This window comes from Jatropha curcas, chromosome 1 (assembly GCF_041381405.1).
Source record: "Jatropha curcas cultivar XTBG-Jc1 chromosome 1, XTBG_Jcur_1.0, whole genome shotgun sequence".
NCBI classification, from domain to species: domain Eukaryota; kingdom Viridiplantae; phylum Streptophyta; class Magnoliopsida; order Malpighiales; family Euphorbiaceae; genus Jatropha; species Jatropha curcas.
The window spans coordinates 28,678,477-28,703,082 of record NC_143151.1 but is presented as its reverse complement, the minus strand read 5'-3'; the positions used below and the strand labels follow the sequence as shown (position 1 = coordinate 28,703,082).

At 28.9% G+C, this 24,606-nt stretch overlaps 2 protein-coding genes across 5 annotated transcripts; one reads left to right on the top strand and one right to left on the bottom strand.

Moving 5' to 3' along the window:
- Positions 1–85: 85 nt before the first annotated feature.
- Positions 86–2,090, bottom strand: LOC105630370 (CASP-like protein 1F2). The gene is given in 5 exon segments (XM_037638906.2): positions 86–502; positions 1,135–1,189; positions 1,191–1,262; positions 1,849–1,873; positions 1,876–2,090. Coding segments are annotated over 5 exon segments (573 nt in total). The 5' UTR covers positions 2,066–2,090; the 3' UTR covers positions 86–271.
- Positions 2,091–12,903: 10,813 nt separating this feature from the next.
- On the top strand, positions 12,904–24,329 carry LOC105630186 (phytyl ester synthase 2, chloroplastic). Of its 4 annotated transcripts, XM_012211929.4 has the most exons (15): positions 12,904–12,918; positions 13,102–13,600; positions 17,071–17,122; positions 17,320–17,375; positions 17,522–17,680; positions 18,268–18,372; positions 19,436–19,542; positions 19,825–19,946; positions 20,422–20,530; positions 21,173–21,303; positions 21,605–21,974; positions 22,476–22,589; positions 23,020–23,105; positions 23,214–23,323; positions 23,640–24,329. In XM_012211929.4, the coding sequence occupies exons 2-15, from the start codon at positions 13,168–13,170 to the stop codon at positions 23,828–23,830; spliced, it is 2,145 nt and encodes a 714-aa protein (XP_012067319.1). In that variant the 5' UTR covers positions 12,904–12,918; positions 13,102–13,167; the 3' UTR covers positions 23,831–24,329. The 4 variants fall into 4 exon arrangements, with proteins under 4 accessions (XP_012067319.1, XP_020533536.1, XP_089580590.1 ...); XM_020677877.3 differs by lacking the exon at positions 12,904–12,918 and having other exon boundaries at positions 13,066–13,600; positions 23,590–23,805; XM_012211930.4 differs by lacking the exons at positions 12,904–12,918; positions 13,102–13,600 and adding an exon at positions 16,848–16,989.
- Positions 24,330–24,606: the final 277 nt, after the last annotated feature.

Here is a 24,606-nt window from a genome sequence, read left to right as displayed (position 1 = left end):
AAATAAGTAAATAATTAATAAAGCATTGTAACAATTATTAAACTACATTAATATTTTACATAGATGATTGTAATATTTAGTTTTATACTATAACTTTGTATTAATAACTGCAAAACATCATAAAACTATAATATTTTTTTTTTATATAATCAGAAGGTGTAATCCCCTTCCCTCAAACTCTAGAGCATAAAGGTTTTTCTCATTTTTACAGGGAATTGAGGTCACTTACCACCTCATCAACACTTTATCTGTATCATGAAACTATAAATTACTATTTGTGGTTGGCAAATGGAGACATGAGTTGGTAAGCAGAAACAAATGTAAGTGCAATATAGGAAAAGAAACCCAAATATGATAAGACAACAGAAACCAAGATTTTGTTGCAAAACTTTCCCACACAGTCACAGACTGCATTCCATGCTTGCTTTTCTTCTCCATATCTACCTACATGAGCTATTGCTGTTGCAGCTGCACATCCAGAAGTCAATAGCACCATCATCACCTGCATCCATTTAATTAATTTAATACTACTATTTAAGCTTTCCTTGGTTTATAACTGGGAAATACACTTTCAAGAAAGTTATTTCTCAAGGAGTATAATTTGAATGTGTTTAGTACGCAAATCAACTTTCCGGCAAGTAAATTACTCTCAATTTATAAGAGACAATGTAAATTTAAGTGTATTTAGATGATATGATAAAATTGATAAATCAATTTAAATTAGGGACGTGCAACTTACATACCTCTCCTGTATAAGAGAATAATCTACTTCCGAGAAATAGAACTGGTAATGCAAATCAAACACAAACATTTTATAAACTTTCTAGAAAGTTACACTTTCTAGACCTATCTCTTCCCAACCAAACATCTCTTTAATATTTTTTGGTAGATAAGGGGAGTTAGAGATCAAAGGAACTATTAGATTAATGAACTGAGCCACTATACGCCTAGAGGACTTAAATTTTCTCTTATTTTTTTTTTCTATTTTTTTTTAATGTTTCCCATAATTTCTGGAAGTTAGTTGGTAAAGGGATTAATACTTCAATTGCAGTTAGGTGATACAATTAATAGTTAGATTATACTTTATGTTGCTTTTATTTATTGAAGAAAATCGAAAAAAAATAATGCACTTACCAAATCATGCAAGAACAGGTTAAAGTAATTCAGAGGATGATGAGATACAGATCGGCTCACAAAGGCAAACAAAGCTCAGTGATAGCCCGGAGAAGCCACACGCCACTGAATCTGCACCAAGCGAGAACCTGCAACAAAACTTTTAATTACTAGGTCATTAATATTTAGATATATGAAAATAAAATGAATGTGATAATCAAAATTTGAAATTAAAATATTTTTACACAAATTTTTTTTGAATAAAACTATTCTTTATATACATAAGAAAACCCTAAAAAGAAAATTAAATAACAAGTCAAGATGTAAACTTTTAATCTTGAACTAAGAGGAAATAATATTAAAGATTTCAAGAAAATCAAACTTCTCCTTATCAAGATCCTACTGGCTAGTACTTTTTGTTTGGGATTAACTTATATAGACTGGATCTATGGTCCATTCATATATCAAACCAATGAAAATAATTTTTTTATTGAAATAAGTATATTTTTTTACCATACACTTAGTAAAAAAAAAGAGAATAAAGTCAAAATAATTTTTAAAGATTCTTATTATTATTGGTGTAGTCCATAAATCACGTTATAAACCGGTGGCGTTAAGTCTAATCTCTTTTTCTATTACGATAGAGTTCTGGTTTAAAATAAGAAACACTAAAGTACGTGAAATATCAGGTTTAGTTTTTAACAATAGTTAGAGGCAGAAGAACTGAGTGGTTACTTGAAGGCAGAAGAGTAGCTAAAAGAGCCTCAGTGCTCATTCCATAGACAACGACATTTTGTTTACTAGTAACCATGGCAGAGATTGAAGCCACAAGAAAAGAAAGTGCTAAAGCCCTAAGCATGAACTGGGCCACGAAAAAACTTCTCTTTTGTTGAATTGGGTATGAAAACCCTAAGGACCTGACTTCAAAAATAGCATTATTGGTAATATTCATTTCTTTAGCACTAGTTGCAGCTTCCGTTGCAATGTGTATCCTTAAAATAGCAAGAGGTGGAACTACAATAGCATATTTATAGAGAGAGAGAGAGAGAGAGAGGGAGAGAGATGGGTTTTTGAGCAATTGTCAAAAAAAAAAAAAAAAAAAAAAAAAAACAGCTAAGGAGAGTTTATTTAATATTGGGAAAGCGAGGACAACAATAAAGAAAGGAAATAACTTAGCCACCTAACCTAAATATATGTCAAATGTACGTATAGAAAGAGCATTAAATGCAAATTCAGAAACCAAACTGAATGCGAGAATGTTATACTTATACGGGTAAGGGGTAAGTATTTTTGTTTTGGTTCGGTTGAGCAACCACTTTTTAAGTACGCTTAGTGCTTTGACTATTTTTTATAATATTTATAAAGCGTTTGAATTAGATTTTAGAAATTAAAATAATATTTTATGAAAAGTTAATTCATATAACGTTTGGTTTTTAAGTGTTTCATTAAAAGTTACTTAAATAGTTAATAGCTAATAGCTAAATGCTACTAAAATAGCTAACAACTACAAAAACATCTAATTTTACCGAATAAGCCCTTCGTATCTTAAACTCAAATTTTAAATTAGGCTTCTCGATGATTAATTGGGTTAAGCTAGCAATTAGAGCATCTCTGATGTAAATATTGATTGCTTTAATTTATTTGTCACATCTGAAAAATTGAAAGTTAAAAACAAAAAGTTTGCAAAATTGAAAATTAAAAATAAAAACCTTCTCCAATGCTATTGTCTATTTAGTCTGTGAGTCTGATGTATTAAAAATAAAAAGAAACATTATCTATTATACTCTCTATTTCTAGAGGATTTGCTAGACAGCGTGACTCAGTTTTTTATTCTTTTTTTTCCTATTTATTCATTTTTTCTTATTTTTTATTTTCCTTTATGCATTTTCCTTTATTTGGTTCAAACTTTTTCTTGCGTTGAAACTGATTTTTTATTCGTATATTAGAGAATCATTTTTAAAATCTAACATCTATAAATAAATATTTAATCACATCACCATCCACAGCTTTTATTTATTAAAACACATCACCTGCTATCTGGGATTGCATTGGAGATTCTGTTAGACTTTCGGTGTCATCACTATTTCCTTGGCGAGCAATGCTATAGATAGGATGGTTGTCCACGTTCAAAAATCTCAGCTTTTTTGTAGTATTGAGTCACTGTCAATCTAGCTAATCAGAAGGATTCAGGTATCTTCCTCGTTCAAATTGTTAGTTATATAAAAATCAGAATTATTATGAAAAATAGATTATAAGGTATAATTAATTGATAGAATCAAAAACAATTGGCGAAAATTAAAAAGCATTCAAAAGTAGTTTGCTTTTAAAAATATATTTGGAATAGTTGTGTATTAAAAGAAAATGAAGCGCATCTAATAATCATAATAGAAAAAAAAAATGTATTACGATAAGTCGAAAATAAAATTGCATATGTTTGCCTAAATCTTTTCTTTGAATATATTTGCATCTGCAATACCATATCTTATGGGCTCAATGAAATTAATACGAAAAATTGAAAAAAAACATATTTAACTAAAATATAATTTATATAAATTAATTAGAGATTCAATGAAAGGGAATAAAAAGAATTAAAAATAAATCAATTAGGATGCGATCATATCAACACTAATGTTTTGAATCACATAATAATTCCGAAATTAAACGTGTTTGAATGAGAATTATGTTGAGATGGATAAACTTGGGAAGTCGTTTTGCACAGCTCATTTTAAGATGGTAAAAAGATTAAAAAAAAAAAAAAAAAAAGCAAGTGGTTTACACTTTACATTGATTATTAAGCAATATATTTTATAAATATGAAGAAAATCAATTTTTAAATAATATATTGTGAGTTCACTAATAACTTCAAATTAATACAAATAATACAAAGAGATCATAACCCTATCCTCAAGACCAGAAACAAAACAAAACTAAAGTTGTAATAGAACAATTGAGTTTGTTGATCTAATAAGAAAAATCATAATAGAAATTTAGAAGATAAACTTGAAAACATTGATAGACCTTCAAAGGTTAAACAAATTCTTTAAATCTTATGTATGCATCTTATTTTTCATGAAATAGTTGCTTATGATAAACACAAAGAATCTGAATTATTAAATTCAACGGGAAACAGGTTACACTGTTAAGCTCCAAAAGATAAAGATTATCTATTTAATAAATTCTCCACAAATTGCATATATGTTCAAATAAAGACAAACCAAATGTAAAAGAAACAACACAAATACTCCACGTAAAGGAGATGTCACAAACTCCACACAATAATGAGACAAAATACAAAAAAGTAATAGAAACATAAATAACATAAGATTTGTGTGAAATGGACATAAATCTGTGATTTATTTGATAAAAAATATAAATTTGCCAGAGATCAAGAAAAATGAGGGAATAACTGTAATAAAAGACCAGAATCTGCCCATTTTTCATATCTACATGTTTGATTCTTATATTTTGAAGGAGAAAAAAAGAAGAAAAAGAATTTTAATGAAGAATGAGAGAAATATGAAGTAAATTATTTATAACATTGTAAGTAAATTTAGTTATTGAAAAAATTATTTATAACATTGTAAATAAATTTTAGTTATTGAAAAATTTGTTTGACTAGCTCAATTCGATGGAAAAAATAATGGGGATGGTTACAAAAAAATTTAATCACCCTAAGTAAAATGCTAAATGTTAGGTTGTTTTATGTTTGACTAAAAAACTTCCTCAACCTCTAATTTAAAATCTATTATAAATAGTATGTTACCGAATAGATAAAATTAACTCAAAAAAGTAATTATCCAACTCTATAATTTTTTTTATCAAATACAGAGATGATATAAATATTTTAAATTATTACCAAAAATCATATAGCCCTGTTGCATGCTTAAATTATTATTAAACTAGGCGGTTTCCCACGCTTTATACGGCTGTATAATATATTTAATTTTGAGTTATAAAATATGTATATTGAATAAATTGTTAAAAAATTTAAAGTGCGGATAATGCATAGGGAGTATGATTCAAATGTATTATGCAAAATTGAAAACTTTTATTCTAGCTATTGAATGAGTTATTCATGCAAAGGAAAACGAATGCTAATTTAATATTTATAGGTGGCCAATTGAAATAGAGAAAACATATTAAAATATAAACATGAAATACTGATGGAAAATTAGTGAGAACTTATATCCCTTGCAATTCATATTTGATATTTTTTTTTGTAATACATTTTTTATCCATATTTATATTTATTTATTTTGATTTTTTATTTTATAAAATATTATTTTAGGCTAATTTATAAACAAATCATCATTTAGAAGTGGAACCGGTTTTAATTTTACAAAGTCGCATTTTATATTTTAAGACCAATATGATTATTCTAAATAAAAAAATTAATGTAATAAGTACAAAATATATAGTGAGTGTTTCTATTTACAGGATTGATCAATGTGTGAGAAGTAGACAACAATGCTAAAAAAAATGTCAAAAAACTCATTTGCTATATTTGAAATACCTATATTTCTAATTTGGAGACTCCAATGAACTGGACTATAATGTTTAACATTTTCTCAGGTAATCTATATATGTTATTGAAAGACCATTCTATCAAATTTAAAATATACATCCTAAAATACTTGACAGGAGACATTGCTTAACAATCTCATAAAGAATTAATAACAAAGAATATTAGAAGTCATTGTATTTAAAATTCACTTATAAATTAGAGAGAGAATTTTTAATAAAAAACATGTTTTTTCTTCAAAAATTTACAACTTTTTCCTCCAATTAATTAAGCAAATACTAAAATATTAGAGACTCTCTCTTTCTAAAAAAGTGTCATGTCAATATCCAACAAAAACCCATGATTCTCCTTTATTATATATAATAATGATTTGCTTGCTCCATAATCGAGTGTACAATAATTTTGTTAAAAAAATAAAAATGCATATCATAATATTTTTATTTTTCTTTAAATATATAATATATAATAATTAATAATTAATAATACCAGTCTTTTATATGACTTGCGTTGCATTTTTTACTATGCTCATTATATACTCATATTTTGTACTCTTTTAATTTTTTTATCTATATAATACAAAGGCATAAGTTTTTATTTAGATTAAAATAAATGCATTAGTTAATTTTAAAAAAATATATTCAATCAAATCACACAATTATAAAGAAAAAGTGAATATTAAAATATTAATAAAAGAATATACTTTTTTTCTTTTTTATCTCTCTGTTAAATAAAATATTATGTATATTCTACTTAAAGATTATTTGGAAAAAAATATATTCAATCAAATCATATAAACATAAACTTATGTTAATAAAATGAATATATATACTTTTTTTTTCCTTTTTTATCTCTCTTGTAATAAAATATTATAAATTAAAATTCAAATATTTAAAAATAAAATATAAAAATCTTCAAATGTGTCGTTATTATATATAATTATTAAAAATAAATTTCAAAAAGATAAAACTTAAAATTTTGATATGTTTAATTATCTATATGTTTATTCAAAAAATAATTATTATAAATTAAATTTAATCAATTAATAAAATGTAATTTTCTAATTAGCCATGACTAAGGTTATTTTATGATATCAAAATTGTATTTAAGGGCACTATAGAAAATTTCATTATTTCCCTGTATTTCTACATTCATATATAGTACTAGTCTTTTTATGACGTGCGTTGCACGTTGACTATACTCATTATTCGTATTCGTATAATTTTTTATGTCATTTTTAAATTATTATTTATATTCATTTTTATTTTTGAATAATATGTTCTTATACATATATTAAAAAATAATATGTTCATACTGCTTTTCTTTCAAAAAATATAATATCATATTTTATATTAAATATCCAACCGTATTACATCTTTGAAAAAATAAATTTATTTTTGTATTAAAAATTTTTAAATTATTTTTTCATGGTTTTTCCTTAGATATTTGAAATCCTTACATCGTTTTATATAATAATTTAATTTACACAAATGTTAAAAAAAAAAAAACTCGAGTATTGCAATAAATAAATAATTATATGTATTAAAGAAATTAAAATTTAAACAAATATTCATGGATACCATTAAAGATAAATACGATTGTTAATTAATTTAGTAATTAATTCATTGTGAAATTGAGAAATAATCGAATGTAACCAAGATTTAAACGAATGTAAAATTTTTAAATCAATTAAAAATTATTAAAAAAAGTCAATTGATTAATAATTTAATATCATAATTTATCAGTTATTAAAAAATTATGTTATTTAATAAACTTAAATTATTATCAATTATCCAAAAGGATATTTTAGGATTTATAAAATTTTACTAAAGTTATTATAGGTGGTCCTATTATTTCCCCTCCCCTCCTTATTCCCACTTTTATGTAAAAGTGAAAATGAGTAAAAGAATATTAGGATTGCAAAAAATGTTTATACTAAATTTATAGATTGACGAAAATATCATTAAAGATTTTAATTTGATTGGTTGAAAAAATAAAATTAATTTAATTTTGATTGATCATATTAATTTTCTATGTAAATCTAAATTTTATCAATAAAATAAAACATTATATAATATACTCTATAATGTATATATTAAATATGATAATATTATTCAATTCCAGCTTTCTTATAATTGGAGCCAGTAATTTTAAATTCGAAATCATATAATATAATATTAAACGAGCTACATACCGTATACATTGAATATGGTAATATATATATTATATGGTAATATAAAATAATATGATAATACTAGTTTATAGTAATATTTGCATATTATATGGTAATATAATGTAATATGGTAATATATTTGATGGATAGTTGGATATTAAATAAGATATATATTAAATATGGTAATAATATATTTTTAAGGATTTCAACGTGTTGAAAGAACTATAAAATTAAGTATATGTTGCTAGACTTTAGCAAAAAGTAAAAAGAAAAAGAAAAAGATCAAAATTATAAATAATTCTATAAAATAATGATTAATATATCAATTATTATAATAACTATTTATCTATAATATATAATATTTATGTTATAAATTCAAAGTGTAATAAGTAAATTCAAACTAATATTCATTTTGAGAAAATTTATTTTTTTATTTTATTATTTCATAAAATGTCATTTTTACTATTTTGTGAATGCTCTTAAATTTTTAGTAATATAAATTATTTATAATATTATAAAAATTAATAGAAAATTATATATAAAAATTAAATTTCATTTATTTGCAACACGTAAAAATCAACGAGTACAAACAAAGTGCAACATAGCATATATATATATATACACTAAAGAGGGGTTGGGCCTCCCATTTTCTATATCTTTTTATTACAATTTTTTAATCACAATTAGTACATGTTATAAAAATAATTATATATACACACACAGAGAAAGTATCATGTAGTTATTCTTTATAAAGTAATAATTATAAATTTGATATTTTAACTTTTTAAAATTTTTATTTTGGATTTGAACGGAAAAGTTTTGCAATTAAGTGTTTTGGCCAATTAAAAATTTTCAATTAAATATTTATGGCCTGTATGTAAAGTGGGGATTACCACTAAGATGGTTGAAGCCCATAATAGTAAATATGGTGAGTAGACGGAAGATGAGTGAGCCATTTAGATTCATATTCAAAAATATATGTTTGGAAGTCTGAAATTACTAATTTGCCCTTTTTATTTCTATATCTTTCAAGCAACAAATAATATGCATTACTAAGATAATGCTTTTAATATTTTATCTTGGCCTAATACATAAATTTACCATCGAACTATCTCCAATTCTCCCGTGGCCCCTAAACTTTACGGGGGTTCTATCGTGACTCTGTACTAATAAATTGTTCAATATCTATATCCCTCGCCACGTAGGATATGAATAGTGTGCATCCAAACGCGTTTAGGAGAGTGAGGACTGATTTTCTCACTTAGGTGAGTAGCATGACCAATGGTCATTTTTGTCAAACAGCTTAATAAGCTTTGTTCTTTACCAATTTCTTTTTTCAAAATTGATCTCAGAAACCATATTCATCCCTTCCCTTTTTCAACTGGTTTTATTTCTCCAACTAGAATCGATTTGGAAAGGGAAACATTTGCAAAAAATTAAAAACTTGGGTTGAACAAATTTCTTGGCTTTTGATATATTTTAAGGAAGAAAACAATCATGAATCAAATCAGTATAAACAATAACATCAAGCTTAAACTTACGCTTTAAACTATAAAAAATTGAGCTTCACTAGCTCTTCGTTTCTTACTCAAAAAACTGATAAAAAAAATTTCATTAGGCTTACGATTATAATCCCTCATTTGATTAAATTGCTTGTGTTGTTAGTAGTCAATCCAACTCGAACGGAGCAGCAAATGAGAATCGCAAACGCATCAATTCATATTTATAGCTTTCATTGAATCGATTACACTCCAAGTTAAATCAAATTGCTTGACCTTACTAGTGAGAGAGACTCATCGCTTTGTAAGGTTCCAGGAGTGAGCAAATCCATCCTGAGAGGTGGCCTAATCGAAGAATGCAAGGATTTGGATGAAAGGGGACAAACATATTGCATTTCTCAATAATGCTATAGGCAATTGAAGGGGGAGATGGAGGTGGAGATTTGGAAGAAATCAGGTTTCAATTTTTGCGATATTGATATTTGATTAGAGAGTGAAATTTGTCAATTAGAAATCTTTCTTAAGGAGATAGAGCACTTTTTTCCTTCGTTGAGAGGAGAAGAAGATAGTGAAGATCAGAAAGATTTGATAAAGCGCTAAGAGAAAGGAGAAAGGGACGATGGTAGTAAACTCAAGCTCAGTTTCACAGAGACCAAATGACACTATGTTGTGTTCCTCTCTCTTCCTAAATGGATAAACATTCATCACATGTGTTATTGTTTGATCTAGGGCGGTGTAAAACTTGATCCGATCCGAAAAATCCGAACAACTCGACTAGACCGAAAATATAGGGTGAAAATGATTTTTTTGGTTTGGGTCGAGCGAGAAAATTTGAGAGATCTATATATCTTAGTCGGATCAGGTAAAATTTTATTTAACCCAAACTGATCCGTGCAAGATAACTTTACCTTTTTGTTTGTAAAAAATAAAATCCCCAAATACAATTTCACTCCTCTCTCGACATTTAGTAACTAAAAGGCAAAATCCCCTCCACCTTCCTCATTACAGCTTTAGTATATTAAAAGCCCATGATGCTCGCTATCACAGAAGAATTCTATATGAAGTTGATATTGATCTTCACTTAGGTGGCAATGGTCATTCTATTGAAGTTGGGTTAGTTTGCTGTTTAAACACATTGGAAAGTTTTGTCTGATTGATTGATATAGTTTTTTTTAGATCTCTATGTCTTTAGATTTATCTGGGTGTTTCATATAAGTTATATTGAGTTTAATTAGGTTTATTGAGGAGGATTCGATATGTATGTATATAGATTTCTTTATTGTTTCTTTTTCCTATCTGTTTTTACGTTAATATTTGTCATTATCATTTATTTTATAGAGTTTATTTCATTTTAAAATTGTTTTGTTTGTTTGATCGGATTAAATGAGGCTCGAATAACCGATCCGATTTTTATCGGGTTATTCGGATGGAGCCTAAACTATTAAACGGGTTAGGTCGGTGAAGTTAACCACCATCAGTTTGAGTTTTGGGTATTTTGGGTTGAATTGATTTTGACCAGACTCGACCATTGCTCACCACTAATTCAATCCACGTCAATGCGCGTGTAACACGCTAATTTTTTATATTTTCACAGAGCGCATAATTATTGAAGAATTTATTAGTAAAGTGTCGCAATGGAACCCGCAAAGTTCAGGGGTCAACAAGAAAATCAACGAAAGTTCGAGGGCAAATTTATGAAGGCCTTTCTCTTGGGATGGACTTGAGATGAAGGGTTGATTGATATGCATTACTAAGATAAAAATTTATATTATAAGGATTAAATAAAAATATTTGAACTAATAATCTTAATTAGTTTAATAAGTCCTAGAATAAAATTGACTTGACTAAAAATGTAATAAATAATTTTAAATAATTTTATAATTCAATATCAAATTCAAACTTATTGCAATTTTTTGAATTACATTGCATATAAACAATCCAATCTACATCACTTGGAACTTCTCAAAAAAAAAAAAAAAAAAAAAAATCTACAGCCGGGACGTGTACGTTTATTTTAAACTTCCCACTAATATTACATAGGCCGCAAACGTCCAAAAAGAGAGGACAAACTGTCAACGTAAAAAATATGAACAGACAAAGTACACCTGAGTAACATGGAATCGAAACCCACCAAGGGGTGGGCAAATGGTCGGTTTGATTCAAGCTGAACCGAACAAATGCCAAAAAATACAAACTGAAGTTTTTTTTATCTCAATCGAACCGAACCACTTGTTTGGCTGGTTTTGGTCTGTTTTTACCATGGAGGTTCAGCTTTAAGCCAATCGATGAATTTCTACGAATATCGACTCGAACCAAATAATAAATTTGGTCCAAACCAAATAAATCAATAAATCAAACATCTCTTTAATAGCTGACCAAACCATATGGGTCGATTTAATTAGATCGGTGGTTTTGACCTTGTATTGTGTCGATGATGGTGAGAACGGTATGACTGGCTCAGAGTCACGTGTGGGGAACTCTCTCTTCAAGCTTGAACATAATTATTACTGAAATATGAAATTACAGAGTCACGATGGATCCATGAAAGTTCAGAGATCACAAACATAATCATTGAAAGTGTAGAGTAAAATTTATGCATTACGTCCATGAATAAGGTACTCTCACTTTTAATTATCTATGCTAATTTCAAAACTACTATTTAACCAAGAAAAAATATGTATTATATAATGAGTTTTAGAAAGACCCACATCATTTTCATTTTTTTTTAAACCTTTAACTTTCTACTTATTTTAAAGTACCTTTTTGTAATAATTGTAATGAATTAAATTGCCTCTAAATACTTTCTCGTTTAAAATTGTTGCAAGATGATTAAAAAATAAATAAATCTCATAAATTATAACACAATATTTATTAATTTAGTTAGATTACAGTTTAAAAATTATAAAGATAATTATTGAATTTAATATAAATAAAAGTAAAAAAACAAAAAAACCTTATTAATTATTCTCAAAACGGCTTATATATATGGCAAAAGAACTAATTTATGATTTATATCTGTAAACAAAGGAGTACTTAGTAACTAAATACACAAAACTATTTACAATAACTTTTAAGTTTTTTTATTTAAAAAAATAAAAGAACTTTTCAAGTTATTTTACCTATTTATTTTTAAATATAGATAAAATAAAAAAACTCAATAAATTATATCCTTCCAAAAAATATATAATTTGAAATAAATAAAAAAATAAAAGTAGAACAAACATTATGCAAACTATAGAGTATGAAAATCATGTACAGATGGATATATTGCAAACTAAGAAGAATAAATTGACCACTTATGGACAGAATTAATGGCGTGCATTATGAGTTAGCAGCGACTGATTTTGACCTTTCAAAATAAATTGGATTTAAAAACGGATCGAACCATTAACGGTTTAAAATTACTTTAGTTCGACTCGGATCAATTTAAGCGATTTGGACAATTTTCGGCCGTTTATGAAATCCTACGTACATTTGTAATTCTAAAACAAGAAAATTGTAGAAATACCAAAACATATGAGACTTTTCTAAAGATTTCTTTAAATTTATTTTTAGCTTCTCAACGTCATAAGCCAAATGCCAAACCGGCCTTAGTTGCGGTTTTGTTTGTTTTGGTATGTATTTTAATATTTTTGGAACTGAACTGAATTTTTTTTAAATAGTATAAACTTTATATTAATTTTTTTTCCTACAAATTAAATTAGTTATTTTTTTAATTACTTATTCTTAATTTTGTCATTTGGTTGATGTCTGGTATCCCATCATTGGTAATTATTTTATTACAAATCTCTGTCTAGAACCAAACGGCCTTTAAATCTCTCAAGACCGCCATTCTCAGAAACAGACATATTGGTAAACAGAACATGGCGGCCACAGGAGCATGTTTTTTCCCCGCCGGATTTTCCCCGCCGGTGGTTCGTTCTTGCATGACGACATCATCGTCACCCGGTAAAGTGGAACCAAAACCGGTTCCAAATCAGAGTCGGGGATTTACAGTTTCTACAGAACAAATATCAACCGGAACGAAAACTGCGAAGGCGAAGACGACGAGTTTCACAAACAATGCAAGGACGGAGATGGAACGGTTAGAAGAAGAAAGAGAAAAAATAAAAGAGAAGAAAAATCCATTCATTTGGGAGTTAGCGGAAGCGGAAATAAAGAGTAGAAAGAGCTTGAAGGATTATTTTGAGGAGTCGAAGGATTTGATCAGATCGGACAGCGGTCCACCACGGTGGTTGTCTCCGTTGGAGTGTGGATCGCGCTTGGACAAGTCTCCTCTCCTCCTCTATTTACCCGGCAAGTTGTTTTATTCCTCTTTCGTCGTCTTCTTTTCTCTTGGTTTACGTTTATTTTATTTATTTATTATTTTGTTTTATCCCGTTAATTTTTAGTTGTATTCTTCTACTTTATTGATTGGAGTTTGGAATTAGATTTGGTACTCGAGAAAAAGTAGGTTATCAGTAACTGGAAAGTCTAATAACGAGGAGTCTTTTAGCTATTCTTTTTTTGGTTGACTAAAAAAAAAAAAAAATCAATTTTTATTAATCTCAACACAGTAGCTTTTATTGTCTTTTTTTTGCTTTGCTAGTCTACTAGATTATTTTTTTTTTCATTAACTAAATAAATTATTTAATTACGAGAAAAATACAGTACCATCTTTGTAGTTTGCAAAATACTACTAATTTATCCTTGTTTTTTTTAAAAGACAAGAAAACATACTTATAGTCTACTGTAAGGTCGTTCTGTTCAATTTTTACATTTTTTCTATTAACTACCTTATAAAATTACCCTTTTTATTTTTAACAAACAGTACAGACTAATTGTATTTTTCGAACTATAAAGACTATTGTAATTTTTTTGGTATAACATTTTAGTATCTCTCATTTAATCTCTATGTTTTCTTGTTCACTTAAACGAAAATGATGCAAAAATTGAAAAGAAGGATCTAATAGTGTAATGGAAGCAAAACATACGGAAAATTGATATATTTTAAGAAAGAGAGAGAGACTAATTGTATTTCGAAAACCACAAGGATTGTATTATATTTTTCCCTTTAATTATTGATATTTGATCATGATTACAGTTTTATGTCTCTTGTAGAGTGCTTCATCAATTTCTAAATACTTATCACATTTGTAGATTTCATAAATAATAAATTATTTTTTCCATTTTCACACTCAATAATTTAAATTTAAATAAATTGAATGATTTTCTTAAAAAATGTGAAATAATCAAATGTGAAAAGTATTTAGAAATAGAGGAATACATAGTATATATTAATGTTTGGAGTTTAGCTATGCTCTGTTAAACTATTTAATTTGCTGTCAAAAGTGTCTTTTTTTTTTTTCACATTAAATAGTGGATGAAATAGTCTATATGAAGAATTAAGTAGCTACATATTTTAAGGTATTTGATATTTTTTTGACGAAGTAAATAGTTTAATCGGATTAAAATAAAAAAATTATCGGTAAAATTTAAATTTAAGGACTTGTTGGTGTATTTTATCAAATAAAAGAGACAAAATTGTAATTATGACCAAATCTAGGGATCAAATAGTTATTTAATCTTTTTAAATAAATTGACTTCCGCCGACAACGACTTACTCTACTAAATTATTCTTTTCTCTGTCCCTTTTGTTTTATAATTTTCTCATTATATTTTTGTTCTGTGTAAGCCAAATGTATAACTGAAAAACAATAGTTCTAAAACCTAGCATAACAAAATCAGCACGATTATGTGCAGCATGCTAAGGATGAAATGCCGTAAATTTCTTCTTATTTTTTAATTATTAAATTATGGTTTAATTTATTTGATAATCATAGCTTTTTTTTTTTTTTGTTTTCAATAATTATTATCAAATTATATATTTCATTATTATTATTTCATAGTCTCAGAATATCCATATAATAATACTATAATTTCCCAAAACTTGCCTATGCCTGTTATATGAGTCCGTCCATATAACTAACTAATCAAAAAAAAAAATTTTTTTTTTGACTATTTACTGAGCATAAATGATAACAATTTAAAAAAAAAAACCCATCATGGATTGACTTAGGATATTTTGAACTCGTGTACCGAGTATAAGAAGTCTTGGATATATTCAATAATTGCTCAAAAAAAATATATGTTTTGCAAATTTGGCATTGAAAAAAAAAAATTACCAAGTAAAATAAGAAGTTGAAATAATCTTTATTGTTCTTATTATTATTATTATGTAATTTACAGTTGGGGAGCGGCATAGTCAGTGAGACAACCCTAATTATGCTTAGGCTTGGGCTCTTTTTATTATTATTATTTTTTTTTGAAAGTTTTATTGGCTGTACTCTTTTGTTTATTAAATACATTGTGGAGTTCATTTTATTTTTAAATGAAATTATGTATATTTCTCCTAAAAAATTATCTACAAATAAATTTTTATATTTTGATTAATTTTATATATTTCAAATATTTAATTTTTCTAATTTTTACTTAAAACTTATTAGTACTTTAGAGTTCATTTGTAAATTCTATCAATTTTGGTGATTTTGTTCAAATACTTTCAATATATAAAATTAAAGATATGGATTAATATGAATAGATTTTAATTGAATTGATAACAAATATGAAAATGAGTATTTATAGATGAATTCTATAAATTTTTATAGATAATCATTTATGTGTAACAAACTCTTGATATCTTGTTAGATGCAAATGTAATATTTAAAACCAGGAAACTATATTTATGGAAATTAAAATTTGGTTTTTATCTATCTTCATCAGAAAAATATTAGGAACTACAAAAAGAGGAATAAAACTTTTTTTTTCTTTTTTAAGAATAAATAAGCAAATTATTTATATCAAAGCAACACAAATATAAATTACAACAATTTTCTTGAAAATTATATTCAATTTAATTTAAAAAATAGAAAATTATGCAGTCTGCGTATCGCGCGGGTATATAACTAGTTCTTATAGTACATGAGAGACTTATAAGACTACACTATGTGGTGACTAATGTTTTTTCTTCTTTAAAAATAAAAAAGGTGACCAAGGTTTTAACACGTGAGAGCATAAATTTTCTATTTTTAACTCATAAATATTTTATTTTATTATAAATGGTTATGAATATTTTATAGTGTTAATAAGAAAATATGTACAGTATTATCATTAGTTTCCCTATTGTTAAGTCTTTATTATAAGTATTTTATTCAGTTTTTAGGTAATGATAAAATTTTATATAGTTATTTCAAAAATAAGATTGAAATAAGATTTTTATATATGCATATATTTTTATTTTCATTCTTCCTTTTAAGATAAACCAAATGTAAAGCACCTTTTTTCAAAGGAGAAATTCTTAGGTAGACTATGTCTTTCAGTAATAAAACCAAAAAAATGCCAAAAAAAAACATTCCACTCAAAGGGACACTGTGAACTTAATTGCATGACTGTAGATAGAAAATGAACAAATATTGTTTTGTGAGTTTGGTTGCAACTACAGACAAAAAAAAAAAAAAGTAGAGAATGGGTGTTGGTTTGTTTTTTGGTTGGGGGGGGGGGGGGGCCGGGGAAGGGGTTTTGTTAGGGCTGTTTGGGGCACTTAGGGACATGCCTGCCAACAAATCATTATAATTTTCAATTCTATTTCGTTCCTCTTATTTCCGGCATGGTACTTAGATTCTCCCAAAAGAATTGTTTACTCTGCTGTAAGAAAACTAAGCATTGATCACCTTGGACCTTTTATTTTCCACTCCTTTAATTGTTTATTCGTGACTCTAATCTTGCAGGGATTGATGGGGTTGGGCTAGGCCTTGTTAGACAACATCAGAGTCTTGGAAAGTAAGTATCCTCTCATCGGCTTTGTGTACTATCACCATGAATAATAATATTGTTAATCTGATTTAAGATGAATCTTAAACCAATTTATTTACACGATAAAGGAGATCAATTCTCTACTGCTTAGACCCATGGTGACCTACCTTGTCTGATATTTATGCAAATGCTGCGTGATATGTGATTTCTTTTTTACTCATTAGGCTTTTCGACATATGGTGCTTGCATATTCCAGTCAAGGATAGAACACCATTTACAGGTTCTTTACAATGTTTCTTTTGCCCTATCAAAAGTACTTCCTTTTATTTATGCATATTATGTGTGATATAGTTGCGGTAATATTAAATTCACAGTAAACTGTAATATTGTGTTTAATTATGCAATTTGTCCCCCAAATCCTCTCAGACTTGTTGAAGCTGGTTGAACAAACAGTTAAATCGGAACATCAATCTTCACCTCACAGACCAATATATCTTGTTGGGGAATCTCTGGGAGCATGCCTCGCACTTGCTGTTGCAGCTCTTAACCCTGACATTGATCTTGTACTCATTTTGGCTAATCCAGGTAAGAAATTGCATACTTCTTAACCATTGACGGGACCTTCAGACATTAAGTTGTTGCTGTATTTGTGAACATCTGGATCTTTTAAGAAATTCAGCAATATAACACATGGATATGTATTGATCAGTATAGGAGATCATTAGCCTTTCACTGGTCAATTTGAGTATATAGAATGTATGAAAGCATATATCAAGCTAATCCAGGTGAGAAATTGCGTCCTTCTTAACCATCGATGGGACCGTCAGACATTAAGTTGTTGCTGTATTTGTGAACATCAGGATCTTTTAAGAAATTCAGCAATATAACACATGGATATGTATTGATCAGTATAGGAGATCATTAGCCTTTCACTGGTCAGCTTGAGTATATAGAATGTATGAAAGCATATATCAATGCCTAGAAAACTATAGGCTTATGGGAAGTTGCCACACGTGGACAGTTGATTCTTCACAAACCAAACCGCTACATGTATTGTTGTTTTGGATAAAAAGGAAATGCTTAGATTCATTAAGCATCAATATAAGCTCTTAGCATATGATATCAGTTGCACTTTATTTGCTTGATGTAATTTGAATTATTCTTTTTTTTAGGAACATCTTTTAAGAAGTCGCAGCTGGCACTTCTAATACCTTTATTGACAGTCATGCCTGATGAACTACATCTTTGCCTTCCTTATTTGCTGAGCTTGATGACAGGTTTTTCTTTATTGTCAATCAGATTTGCAATTTGTTTTAGCTTTGCTATTTCTTGAGATATAGATTTGAGTTCGTGAAGGTAACTGCCTATTAAATTTGGTTGCCTATAACCTGTTTCCTTTTGGGAAATGGATAACATTGACATGCGCCTAGAGCTTTGCATAGAGAATAACATTTCAAATTTCTTTAGGCGAGTTTACAAGGTGGAATTCGGTTAAGCTTCCGGACCATATTTAAGTTATATAGCATGATAGGCTTGGGGATAGTGCCAGCAGGTAAACATTTGTTGTGTCTACCACTGCTAGGAAATTAATTCTGTTAACATTTTTTTATTGTGATGGATCTTTTCATATCTTGCTTGAATTTCACCATTTAGTGAAGAATAGTGAGTTCAAACTTAATAACAAGTAAGAAATAAGTTACTTTTGGTTCTTTGCTGATTGAGATTGATTGGGAGATCAAACATGTGAATCAATGATTAGAGTGCCAAGTGCAAGCAGGTTGAACAATTTGATTTATAAAGAAATGACTTTGCATCTATAAAGTGCCCTCATGCCAAAGCACACAGGGTTTAAAGCATGAAAAGAGCCAAGAACTCTCTATTTTTATGCTGAAATATACTTGATGATATGGGGACCTCTGCATTGCTCAGATCTGTTTCTTTTTCTCAAAATCAAAGAAACGCTTTAATAACATTGATAACCCCTTCAGCTAAAAGTTTAAGCTTGATGGTATGGATCCAAAAATCCTTTTTGCATCTCTAACAACTTTAAGGTATCAGATAAGCTTTTACTTCGAAAATAGAATCTTGAGCTTGCTTCTGGACTTGAAGGCTGCTAGTCTTGTGGTTGTAATCAGAAGAGAATACATTCAGATAAACATGCATTGTCATCCCAATTGAAATTGCTAATTGGAAGTTGGAACTGATTCTAGGCTAGAATAAAACCTCATTTTCCAGTTTTAACAAGTGGAAATTTCAGCACCATAAAAGAACTGCATATAAGTGTTTGTATGATTTCTTTTTCCTCAATTGATACCAGCAGTTGATGGTGCATGCATTTAGGTGACCCTTTGAAGGCAGTGATGGATAATGTGATGAAGAGAGTTCCTCTACAACAGTTGTTTGGAGAGCTGTTTCAGGATGTCACCGCAGCATCATCTTACCTATCTGTAAGATTCCATTTTAGACATGGTTAAAATAATGGAGTCCAAGTATTAATTTTTGTATGTGAAAAAGGATGATGATGTATCTGTGAGACTAGAGAAAGCATTTTTCAGTTGACATGTCCAGAGCTCTGTCAGCAGGATTTATTGTTGTGTGTATTGTTGGATAAAAATAGCACTTGCTAATATATATGTATGCAGTTTGTCTAGCGTTTACTTTTTTCATATTGATGCTCACAAGATGCCATGTGTTCTTTTTTGAATAGAAGTTGATGGTTTATGTCTCAGGTCCTGAGTGATATGTTTCCAAAAGAAACAATTCTGTGGAAGCTAAATCTGCTTCAATCAGCTTCAGAATTTGCTAATTCACGCCTCCATGCTGTAAATGCTCAAACACTGATACTCTCCAGGTCCATCTCTTTGACATAATCCATCGTATATAATGAAAAGCTAAGAGCAACAAAAGCAAAAGATTGTTTACTTATTTAATTTTTTTAAAGAAAAGCAATTTAGCGTAACTCTTTTATATATAACTTTGTTAAAAAGCAGATCTAGAAATACTGGCAGTTTGCAATGGTATGTACTGAATCTCTCTCTCCTTAATGCTAACTAGACAGTTCCATATATGGATCCTAAAGCATAATAAACAGTTAATTGGAATCCCTATCCGTGCACTTTTTACATGAATTCCAATTAATCCAGAAGTGCAAACATCTTATTCCAGGATTATATCTTGAATTTCTTAAAATATTTTTAGTCATCACATGCCAATTTCTTACTAAATACACTTGCCCTGTGTGCTTCATGATAGTAGTGGCTTGGCTGCTTTAAGTCTGATTCTGTCCAAAATGATCTGTCTGATCTTGTGCTCTGTTTTCATTTCAGTGGATATGACAAGTTACTACCAAGTAAAGAGGAAGGTGAAAGACTTCATCAAGTGCTGCCGAAATGTGAGATACGTTGGTTTGATGATAGTGGACATTTTCTCTTCTTGGTAGGATAAACTAACTCTGCCTTCCTTTCTGATGCAGTCAATGAAAACCAAACAAAAGGATTATTTTAACTTATCTCTTAATTATGAAATTTAGATTTTTATTGCAAATTTTTCTCTAAAGAAATATTTTGTTTTTATTACATTTCCTACTTAAAATTGGGTTAGAATTTTCTTCCAAGTTTGAGATTCTTCCATTAAGGGCTGTCAATAATTTATTTGAAAGTCTTGGTTGTTACAGTTTCTTCTTTCCCCAACTTTTCGTGCATTCAAATGTGGAAGCATTGATGGAGCAGCACCATATCGTTTGCACCCCAAAACAACATTTAATTTTTATCTTCTTTCCTTTCATTCAAATTCAGTAACAGCACTAGATACTTTTTACACCCTCAAACAACTGTTTTTTTTGTTTACTTGCTCAAATCATCCATAATTCTAGTCCTTAATCCTGAACGTTTTATTCTTTAAATCTGAATCTTAAATCTTTCAAATAAATTTCTCATTGAGTATGTTTCTAAATAGAAAATTTTCAAAATGATAATTATATTAAGAGAATCCTTAAATTTGTTTTTGCTTGATTGCAAACTTTCTCGAGTGTTTTTTAGTTATTCTTTGTTGCATGTAATAGTTTTACACATGTGGCAGGAAGATGAATTTGATATAGGGACTGTTATCAAGGGTACTAATTTCTATCGTCGAGGAGCATACCATGACTACATTTCAGATTTCATACGACCATCCCCTGCTGAATTCAAAAAAATATATGAATCAAACAGGTACACTGTTTTGCCATCGGGGAGATACAAATTGCACTTTCTAATGGGATAACAACAATGTTTACTTAGCCACTGTAGCAGTTGCATGGGGTAGGTGTATATGGAAATAAGTGCTTGTTTCAATATCCTCTCAAGCATTATAGTTGGAAGATCCTCTTTCCAAGTTGTTTGCAGCAATCTTTAGTAGACAAAGGCTTTGAGCCAACATGATAGTGATTTTAGCCGTCATTATTATAGGAGTCCTTTATGATTAATTGAGTTGTTATTTGAATAGTATTCTTTTCCAATTATGATGTTTTAGGTGGATATGGGATGTTGTGAGCCCTGTGATGCTCTCAACATCTGAAGATGGAGAGATAGTCCGGGGTTTTGGAGGAATTCCTTCAGAAGGTCCAGTGTTGTTCATTGGCTATCACATGTTACTGGGATTTGAATTATCTCCAATGATTTCCCAACTTGTTTATGAAAGAAATATTCTTTTGAGAGGGATAGCACATCCATCGATGTTTACGAGATTGAAAGAAGGACGGTTACCTCCAATTTCACAATTTGACATATTCAGACTTATGGGTGCAGTTCCTGTTTCAGGAAACCTTCTCTATAAACTTTTGTCTTCAAAGGCTCATGTATTGTTGTACCCAGGAGGTGTTCGCGAGGCCTGTCATCGTAAGGTAATGCTGTTAATTTTGTCTGTTATCCTGAAAAGTTATTGTTTCCCATTTACAAGAAGCTCAGTATTCATATTCTGAATTTCGAATCATCATTTTTTAGATCACTGGTCTATGTAACAATTAGATATTATCTGTACCAGAATGAGATATCAGTCCCTAAATACCTTGTTGGCATTGTAACTTGTAAGGAAAATTGCTTATAATAGCAGTAAAGTAATGAAATGGAAGGTGGTCTATTTCATGTCCATGATGGGGAACATACTTGGAATGAGTAAATGCTATTGCATGCTTGAAAACCTCCGAGTTGCTCGCGTTCCAAATCACCCGGCAGGCAGTAATAAACCACACAGCATGTGTAATCGATTTTCCTATGGTTTATTTTTCCAAGTGATGAACCTTATTTTTAACATTTTCCTCTTCTTTGATTCTGACATTTTCAAGGAAATTTGCCTTCTATGATATATGGCTTCTGACCAAGAGTCAACTCTTCATGCCCCTCAGGGTGAGGAATACAAATTATTCTGGCCGGAACAGTCTGAATTTGTCAGGATGGCAGCTCGGTTTGGAGCCAAAATTGTGCCATTTGGTGTTGTTGGAGAAGATGATTTTTTTGAAGTAAGTCCAGAGTATTTACTTCATTTGCCCTCCCTTTCAATCAGTTTGTTCTGTGAGGCACACTGCTGCTCTTTTTTGTCCTTTCTCTTTTTTTCTTTTCTTTTCTTTTCTTTTCTTTCTTTTTTTTTTTTTTTAATCTTGTTTTGTGAATATGTATTGCTGAATGACTCTTCATACATTCTCGAATATAAACATGCATTTCACCTTTTCTTGAACTAGGCCTGAGCTTTTCTCTGATGTGGAATGACTTGTAGTTAGCACATCAAGAAGTGTAAATAGTAGTCTCTTGAGCTTGACTCATCATCTCTAATATGCATCTATCTACCTTGATCCGCAGCATATGTGTATTCCTCATTTTGGATTATTTCTGTTCCCAGTTTGAAGATGATCTCTAGTTACATGAATAATTAATCGGGTTTTATCATCTCAGGTATTTTTTGACTATGATGACCAAATGAAGGTTCCTTTGCTTAGGGATTACATAAAAGACATAGCAGAGCAGGCTAAGAGTGTGAGGTATGCTCGCTTCGTCCCATGTTGGTTTCCAGTAAATCATCTAACTTGTATTTATCCTAGATTTCCAATTTTATTTTCTTTTCTTTGCTTGGTCTCTTCTGATAATAGGACTGAAGTACATGGTGAAGCAGGAAACCAAGATATGCACCTTCCAGGAGTTCTACCAAAATTTCCAGGAAGATTCTATTATTACTTTGGGAAACCAATTGAAACAGAAGGTATGGAGAAAATACACTTATATATGAAGATCTACTAAGTGGAAACATAAGCAACAATAATCTATTTGGCCAAAACTTGTAGCTTGAATCCGCGTCGAAGTTAATTTAGCCCATTCTTTTATTTTGCCAATTATATTTCAACTACAGATTGTTTGTGTCGGTTACAGTTATTCCTTGTGTTCGTATTATTTGAACATTTGCCTGTGTTATGTGGACATGGTAGCACTAGCATGCTGACATTCTGCTGACGTTTTGGACTTTTTTAGACAATAGGCATAACAAATCTTCTGAAGGAATTATTAATTATGTTATGAAGGAAGGAGAGAAGAATTAAAAGATAAAAAGAAAGCTCAAGAATTGTACTTACAAGTGAAGACTGAAGTGGAGGAATGCCTTGCTTTTTTGAAGGAGAGAAGAAAAAGTGATCCTTACCGGAATATAGTTGCTCGTATGGTTTACCAGGCCAATCATGGATACTCTTCTGAGATTCCAACGTTTGAGCTTTGATTGTTCTGCACAATGAAGATTTTGATTATTTTCTGTAGTTCTCAAATAATTAAGCTTCGAAGAAGAAAAAGAGAAGTTCGGTTCACTTCAAGGCAGCACAGAGCAGAAAAAAAAAATCTGATTCTCGAGTAGATGGTAGTTCTAAAATAAATGCCGTTTGGGGCTTCAGCTGTGTTACTGTATATGGTGATTTTACATTTGGCTAGTTCCGGCAAAGTTGATCATTAGGAATATGTAATATTTATATTTCTGTAAATGTAACATTTTATTATGTATCAATCAATATCAAATTGCCTGTACAATGTGGCTTGATTTATTCACGCCACTACAAAATTCATTTGATTACTTTGTCCTGTAATTTGTATTTGCCCCATCAGTGTCTTTGATTGCCAAAGGAATGATTGTAGCTAAGTACTGTAGAGATTCCTTAGCAGAGAATCTCAGGTGGGTTGAGTTGTAGAACGTGTTCCTTTATAATAAAAGATATATTTTTCAATTATTTTCTATTTTTAAAAAATAATATTTTTATAATTAAAATTATAGCATCCGTAAATAATTTTTTCAGCAATATATTTTCATAAGAAAAAATAAAATATTTAAATAAAATAAAAATTTATATTATGCTTTATTAAATAAATAATTTTATTATTATAAATGCACTATATCCTTTATTTTTAAAAAAATTGCAAAATATAGAAATTGATATTATTATTATAAATAATTAATAATAAAAATTTAAAAATTTTTACATAAAAAATTTTAAATTATTTTATATT

Coding starts and splice junctions, on each gene's coding strand:
- LOC105630186 (XM_012211929.4), top strand. CDS start 13,168: ATGGCGGCCACAGGAGCATGTTTTTTCCCCGCCGGATTTTCCCCGCCG. Junction 17,123..17,319: donor CAACATCAGAGTCTTGGAAA/GTAAGTATCCTC, acceptor TTTACTCATTAG/GCTTTTCGACATATGGTGCT. Junction 23,324..23,639: donor GAAACCAATTGAAACAGAAG/GTATGGAGAAAA, acceptor TATGTTATGAAG/GAAGGAGAGAAGAATTAAAA.